Raw genomic sequence first — 7,697 nt, forward strand, 5'->3', positions numbered from 1 at the left:
AGAAAAGAATGTGGCTCTGATACCAAAAGTTGTGACACCCGTAACCCGTGTACAGTTTATGGGCTGTGCCACATGGACGATATAAGATAAAATAATAAATCGCGGAAGCAAAGTTACGAAATCCAAAACATTTCAAATTAAATCAGAGTAAGCAGTGGAAAATACAACGCGATCAGTATCGCAAAATGATACATGTCTGAATAGTCATAATATAACCGTACAAAATGCGGGAATACAAGTTCCATAGTCCAGAATAAAAATCCCGTACATGATGTTGTTTTCCTCAGGTTGTCGTCATCCGATGCGCTAGGCGTAATCCTCATGATCTGAAAAATATAAACCACGAAGGCTAAGCACAACCGCTTAGTGAGTAGCTCAGGTTGAACCCGGAAATCGTTCCTACTTAGAACGGTACAGTCGACATTTCCATAAAACACATGCAATAAGTAAGAACATAGTAAGCACATAAATAGCAAACACAATCACACCCGTATGGAGTCCACCATAGGGTTTAGCCATATACCCTAGTCAAGTCGGCATGACTAGGGGGACCTCCACGTCCGTCACTCTCGTGACGTTGGCCGTCGTGTCGCACACGATTAAAACGTGTCTCAAACGCCCGTCAAGTCCATGACGGTGATGGTTGCGTCCACAACCATCCACAAACACAATCACGCTTGGCTCGTATGCACGAGCAAGCTACACACATGGCACACAACGTGCATATATCCCCATAGTACAATCATACATATCACGGTATCCGGTCCCTACCGGTCTACCGTTCCACGCCATGCAATTCTACCCACAACCAATCACGCAATGGTCACTCGTATTTCGATGTCGCACTCCTCACTACGCCACGTAACGTCTTGACGAGGATCGATTTTGATCCCAATCGCGAAGCTTTGTCCTTTGGTGAGGGTTTGGTCCACCCATGGTCAAGTCTGGTCAGGTACGGGCCAACCCCGTTGGTCATTTTCTCTTTTCCGGTCGAATCGGCAAATTCTTCTAATTTTCCTTTGAGTCTGGTCTGGCGGACCACGTTTTGGTCAGCCTCGGAACAGTGCTCTTTTCCCTGGTCCTCTCCGTCTCTTGGTCAGTCGGTCCAGGGGAGAAAACAGGTCTGGTCCGGCAGACCAGGGTTGGTCAGCCCGGACCAGCCTGCTCTTTCTCTCTCGGTCTGTCTCTTCTGGTCTGGCGGTGCGTGTAACCTCGGAACACGTCTGGTCCGGCGGACCAAATCTGGTCAGCTTGGACCAGGCGTGTTTTTCTCTCGGTACGATTCCTCTTCTCCTGGTTCGGCGGACTCCACGTGTATTTTTTCCAGTCTCGGTCCGGAGCTGACCACGCGTGGTCCGGCGGACCAGGACTGGAACTCTCTCTCGACTTCACCATTTCCGAATTCTTTTTCGATTTTTCTCGCTCTAATCGATTCGGAGTTACTTCCAAATGCTTCTAAAACATAGTTTGACATCCCTAGACATGTTCTAAGCCTCAAACACGCAAGGAAATCTCGATTTGCACCATCACACATTGAAAACAAGATCTCACAAATCCAACTCAAGCCACTCACATTGTTCTTGAGTTTGTCCGAGCTTGTGTGCGTCCTCTGCTCCTCCTCACACCGTGAACACCTTTAGGGCACGTCTAGGAACGTCCCCCTTTGTTTTTCCGAGCTCCCCTTGTACTGGTTCGCCTCCTCCCTCTCCCTTTCTCTCTCTTTCCTCTCTCCCCTGTTTCAGCTCGAAAATGGCTAAGGCAGAGGGTTGGGAGAGGTTTTTGCTGCGAGATAGGGAGTTCTCGGGCTCAAGCCCAGGCCTCAATGTCCTCGATGCGTGGGAGGCGGCTGGCGTCGAGCGGGCCCCAAAATCCGGCGGAATTACGCGTCCCAAGGTAGCAACAGAGCAAGTTACAATTTCTGTCGAATCCCGGTCCGCCGAACCAACTGCCTGGTCCGCCGGACCGGGGTCAGATATTTTTTTTTCGCAACTCTTCCCCAGTCCGCTCCGTGCGTTCCAACTCCGGCTGAGCAGGTTGGTCCGCCCCGGACCAAGTCTTGATCCGGCGGACCAACCTTTATATTTTTTTTTTCTTTTTTTTTCTTTTTCTTTTTGTTGATTCTTTCCGCACGTGACGATCCTCGTGCCTCTCTCCGGCATTGTACTATTCATTTTTGATGATTTCGTGATATCTCTATTTAATTATTTATTTCTAAATAATTAAATATTTGAATCTGGTTTCGGGGTATTACAACTGTTTTCAGACCGACTAATCTGGGATATTCGATCTGGATGATCTGATGTAAAACTCCAAAAAATTCGGATCATCTGATGAATCACTGTAATTCGAATTCTTGATGCACGCTCCGTAGTTGAACGTATTACGATGTTTCCCATGTTCATACGTGTGAAATGTGTATCCACACGTGAACATGATCGGCCATGACATCACTCTTCTGCTGAGCCCTTGTGATAAATCTCGCACCCAATGCAGAATCCTCTCGTCACGTAAAGATTGAATTTACAACCACAAGTTGTTATTGGGTTAGCAATCATATATGTATATATAATTAAATTACTATTATACAACTTACATAGTCTCTGAATCAAGATGCATAGTTTTCTTGTTTTAATTTGTCGAAAGCTTCAGCACTTAAATTTGGGTAAGCTTCTAAAACCTGCTTCTCAAAGATCCTGCAAAATGTTGATACGTTGAATATTCAGTTTCGCTCTCACATAGGATTGGATATTGAATGTACCTACAATATATATGCGTACGTACCTCTCATAATGACGAAGTTCTGCGCAATTCAATAAAATATAAGTAGCGAGATGGTTGTACTCCTGTACAGTTAACCAATATTCCTCTGATTTACCACCCATCCGGCCTGTTGGCATAAAAATCTCCGGAATGTCGTCCTTAAACCGATTCATAATGATATAGATATGTATCCAAATCATTATTGTCTGATCTCCGTTCCTTCGTCGGAATTCGATGTTCAAAATAAAATGAGCTGAAATATGTGATTTCTTCCAACAAATATTGCTTCACAATTGAACCTTCAACCGCAATTTTGTTATTCACCTTTTTCTTTAAATGGAAGAAAAACCATTCAAATGGATACATCCACCTAAAATTGAACTAGACCTCCTACGATCGCTTCATCTGGCAAATGAACGGTTAAATGCTCCATCACATCAAAAAATGAAGGCGGGAATACCTTTTCCAAGGCACATAGTATCTCCGGGATGTTGATCTTTAGAACTTCCAAATTGCTTCTTCTTAAATTTCTGGCACAAATATCTCTGAAAAATGAACTTATACCACATAATCCTTCGTGTACACTCGGTTTTAACAGTTCTGCAAAAGCAATCGGAATGAGACGTTGCATAAAAACATGACAATCTTGGCCCTTCATTCCTATAAGCTTCGTTGACTCCATATCAATGCAACAAGCTATTTTGGAGGCATATCCATCAGGAAATTTCACTTCTTCCTGCAACCACTTCATCAATACTTTCTTTCCAGGATCCAGTAATCTAAAGATTGGAGTTGGTGTCGTACCATCGTGTGTTAGCTCCAACTCTTTTCTTTTACAGATTTTCTTCATGTCTTTCCTCGAATTGACATTATCCTTTTCATTCCTGAGACATTCAGAACAATATTGATGATGTTATCAAAGAAATTCTTTTCTATATACATCACATCCAGATTACGTCGGAATGTAAGAGATCTCCAATAAGGTAGATCCCAAAAAAATAATTTGTTTATACCTGTTGTGTCAATCATCAAATCCTTTGCACTTTGTATACCAAAATTACCTCCACATCGAACGGATTCTTGCAAATCGTCAATAACACCATTGTTCATCCATTCAGAATAAATTTGGAAGCCTATCTGCAATATTGAAGCATACTCTTTAACATTCTACCTTTCACAAACACAGTACGGTTTTTCCGTAATGGATGATGCATTGGAAGAAACCATCGATGACAATCGAACCAACACGATTTCCGTCTGTGCTTTAAGTAAAACGCATCAATTTCTTCCATACAATAAGGACATAACAATCTTCTATGTGTGCTCCATCCACATAGCATACCATATGCAGGAAAATCGCTGATCGTCCATAGAAGCATAGTTTTTAGTGTGAAATTTTGTTTCACACTAACATCATATGTAGGAACTCCAATGCTCCACAAATCTGTCAATTCCTTAATCAAAGGTTGTAGAAACACATCAAAACTCTTCTTCAGGTGATCTGGCTCAGGAATCAACAACGTTAGAAACATAAATTCTCTTTTCAGACACATCTCCGGGGGCAAATTATATGGCGAGAGTATCACAGACCATAATGAATATTGCATGTCAGATTGTCCGTACAGACTAAGACCATCCGTGCATAAGCAGAGATAAACATTCCGAGGCTCAGTAGCAAAATCAGGAAATACCTTATTGAAATCTTTCCATGCAATGCCATCAAATGGATGTTGCATATCTTTTGTTGAGCTCGAATGATTTGCATGCCATCTCATATGTGATACCGTTTTCTCAGATTCATATATCCTTCTCAATCTATACGACACAGGCAAATATAACATCTTCTTATATGGCACTTTTCTACGAGATCTTTCCTTACTCGGTCGATATCTATTCGCTCCACAAAATTTAAACTGCATCAAATCTTTATCAGTATCTAAAAAAAGCATGCAACTGTTTCTGCAGACATCAATCTTTTCATGAGGTATTCCCAAATCCTTCAAGATTGCTTTTGTATCATAATATGATTGCGGTGCTTGATTGTTTTCGGGTAAATACTCATGCAATTTCTTGCAAAACGAATCCATGCAATTCTCAGTAACATTAAAATCTGTTTTCATGCTCATCAATCTTGATGCTAATGATAATCGAGACTGACCTTGTTTGCATCCTTCGTATATAGGATGATTTGCCATCGTGAGCATGTCGAAAAATCCTTTTGCATCATTATTCGGCTCTTCTTCTTGTTGTTGAACTTGCTCAAATACCCCTGGAAAAGCATTTGTCACCATTTGAGCGTACGGATTTCTTGTTCCAAATCAAAATATTGATTTTCTCGAGTTGCTTCTACCTCCTCTGTCTGTGTCCATACAACAGTATTCGTCTGTCCTGACTTCTTCTCCATGCATATGCCATACGTAGTAATTATCCATAAAACTCCTTCGATATAGATGTTTGCAGACCACTTCAGAAATTTTAAATTTCTACAACCTTTACATGGACATTGCAATTTTCCACGCTCTTGACATAAAGGTTGTATTGAAGCAAAACTCATAAATTGCTCCAAACCAGCACAGAACTCCGGTGTAACTTTTTTTGTTGTTAGATCTTCTCTACGATACATCCACTGCCTTGAAACATGTATATTTCGATTTGAGGAAGAAGAAGACATTTTGAGATATTTTGGTGTGAATGGAAGGGAGGGGCGGTTTGTTATATAATCGATGTATCAACGGATGTCCGTTGAAACTAATAGCCATAAATAGCAACGGATATCCGTTGATAATTCCAACGAACAAACTCCGTTGATATTTAGCCGTTGAAAATAAGCAACGCCTGAATTCCGTTGTATAAAATCGTTGAAATATATCAACGGAAATACCCGTTGCTAATCCGTTGTAATTATCAACGGATGATCAACGGAAAAGTTCTGCTGCTACATCCGTTGCTATTTCGTTGATTTCCGTTGATATTAGCAACGAGTTTTGTCCGTTGAGAATCCGTTGAAATAATGTCAACGGAATTCTCCGTTGATATAAAGCTGTTTTTATTTGTAGTGGAATGCGCTGAGACCGAACCATATATTTTTTTTTATCAAAATATGATTTAGACCGAACTCTATCAAAATTTTGGTACTCGCTTCAGACGAACTAAGAGACGCCTAGTCTGAACGAAATGTGCGATGACAATATATAATTTCTTACCATATGATCCACCTTTACTTGTAAGGCTTCTACCGTGTAGGATGCCTGACGGAATAGCCTATGGTTTCTTTCTTACCAAATTCTATAACACGCAATAGAATTTTGAAAAGTTTGTGAGACTTATCATAGTCATGAGAGTGAGTCTCGAACCATTGAGGATAGTGTTATAGGTTTGTCGGAGGTGATAACCAACAACTTCCTCCATATATATCGGTTTGAAACAGTTGCAAAAAATTACATTCAAAGAAGAGATACTCATGAGTTTCATCATGTGATTATTAGTCATGTTATCATACACATACATGATGTAAAGTGAGATATCATGCATAATTAATGATGTCAAACGAGTCAACTTGACTCGGTTCATCTCAACTCGTTACGAGTTGTCTCGTTTTGGTTTAGCTCACCAAACTTGTTTTCTAACGAGTTAGAAAAACTTTGGCTTAATTCAACTCGTCAGTTTTTTGAGTTAAACGAGTTAACTTGTCGAACTAAATACATATATATATTTTTTTAATATTTATTTTTAACTTAACGGTAAATGAAAATAAACACATAAAAAAATATATGAAACGTAAAGACTACAAACTATATAACAAAAGTGTTAGTCGGAATTTTAAAAGATAGAAGAAACAATATAACAATATAATAATATAACAATTGTTCAATCACCAGTTTGCCTAACTGATTGTTTTTAAATGAGTTTAAAAAACCCTAGCTTAGATTACTCGTTTTTAAACGAGTTGCATGTCTGTTTGTAAGGCAAATTCATTTTGACATCCCTATTTATAATAATATTTATAACTTCTCTTAACCATAAAAATATTGGACGATGATCAATTGTGATATATGGAAAGAAGCATATTACGAAACGAATATTACAAAATGATTTGTGATCATCATGATTTATGAATTGGTAATCAAATAAAGGTTATCGATGATATATTAGTCTAATATAAAGTTGTATGATTAAAATTTATTAGACTACAAATCATCACATAAACTAAGTGAAAGAATATAAAAAATAAATTATTATATAATTTATATAATTTGAGTTTTTGAATTTTAATATTAATTTTATTTTTTGATAAATAAAAATATATTAAAGAATTAAGGTATTTTGAAGGAAAAATACCTAAAAATTTCTAAATTTGTAATTTGGTTTAATAATAATTTCTGAATTTATATGTGCATCTATTTATTTTCGAACTTGTATTTTTAGCATAAAAATTCCTAAACTTGTATTTTTTTAGCACAGTAATTCCTAAACTTGTATTTTTTAACACAATCATTCATAAACTTTGTTTTGATCAATTAGTGGTATAGATGATTATAGAATTATTAAACAAATTTAGTAATTACTGTGTTCAAAAATATAAGTTTAGAAATAAACAAAACGTCCTATCAATTTAAGAATTAATAATTACGTCAAATTATAAATTTAGAAATTTTCTATATTTTTTTCGTATTTGAATAGAACAAAAATTTCTATATTTTTATCCATCCAAAAAAATTACGGTACGAGAGAGAAAAAAAGTCATTTCTCTCGTTGATTTTTTTCAAATTGAGTAAATTCAAATCTGTTGTTGTTTTTTGTCGCAAACATAACATGCCGAGCGGATAAATGAAAAATAATTTTGAGAAGAACGATAAGGAAAGACAAAGAGAGAGAGAGAGAGAGAGAGAGAGAGAGAGAGAGAGAGAGAGAGAGAGAGAGAGAGAGAGAGAGAGAGA

The 7,697-nt window shown here is 38.0% G+C and overlaps 1 protein-coding gene across 5 annotated transcripts; it reads right to left on the reverse strand.

Moving 5' to 3' along the window:
- Positions 1-202: 202 nt before the first annotated feature.
- LOC104820722 lies at positions 203-5,421 on the reverse strand. 5 transcript variants are annotated; one of them, XR_772960.1, is made up of 7 exons: positions 5,111-5,421; positions 4,919-5,029; positions 3,774-4,204; positions 2,782-3,644; positions 2,594-2,693; positions 1,574-2,465; positions 203-326 (listed from the first exon to the last, which is right to left on the reverse strand). XR_772960.1 is itself a non-coding variant. In XM_010551285.1 (7 exons), the coding sequence occupies exons 1-4, from the start codon at positions 5,190-5,192 to the stop codon at positions 3,607-3,609; spliced, it is 1,284 nt and encodes a 427-aa protein (XP_010549587.1). In that variant the 5' UTR covers positions 5,193-5,421; the 3' UTR covers positions 2,191-2,465; positions 2,594-2,693; positions 2,782-3,360; positions 3,565-3,606. The 5 variants fall into 5 exon arrangements, 3 of the variants coding, with proteins under 3 accessions (XP_010549587.1, XP_010549589.1, XP_010549586.1); XR_772959.1 differs by having other exon boundaries at positions 3,774-4,575; XM_010551285.1 differs by lacking the exon at positions 203-326 and having other exon boundaries at positions 2,191-2,465; positions 2,782-3,360; positions 3,565-3,644; positions 3,774-3,839; positions 3,932-5,029.
- Between the last annotated feature and the right edge of the window lie 2,276 nt (positions 5,422-7,697).

The sequence above is a fragment of the Tarenaya hassleriana genome, unplaced genomic scaffold, assembly GCF_000463585.1.
Source record: "Tarenaya hassleriana unplaced genomic scaffold, ASM46358v1 Cleome314, whole genome shotgun sequence".
Lineage (NCBI taxonomy): Eukaryota > Viridiplantae > Streptophyta > Magnoliopsida > Brassicales > Cleomaceae > Tarenaya > Tarenaya hassleriana.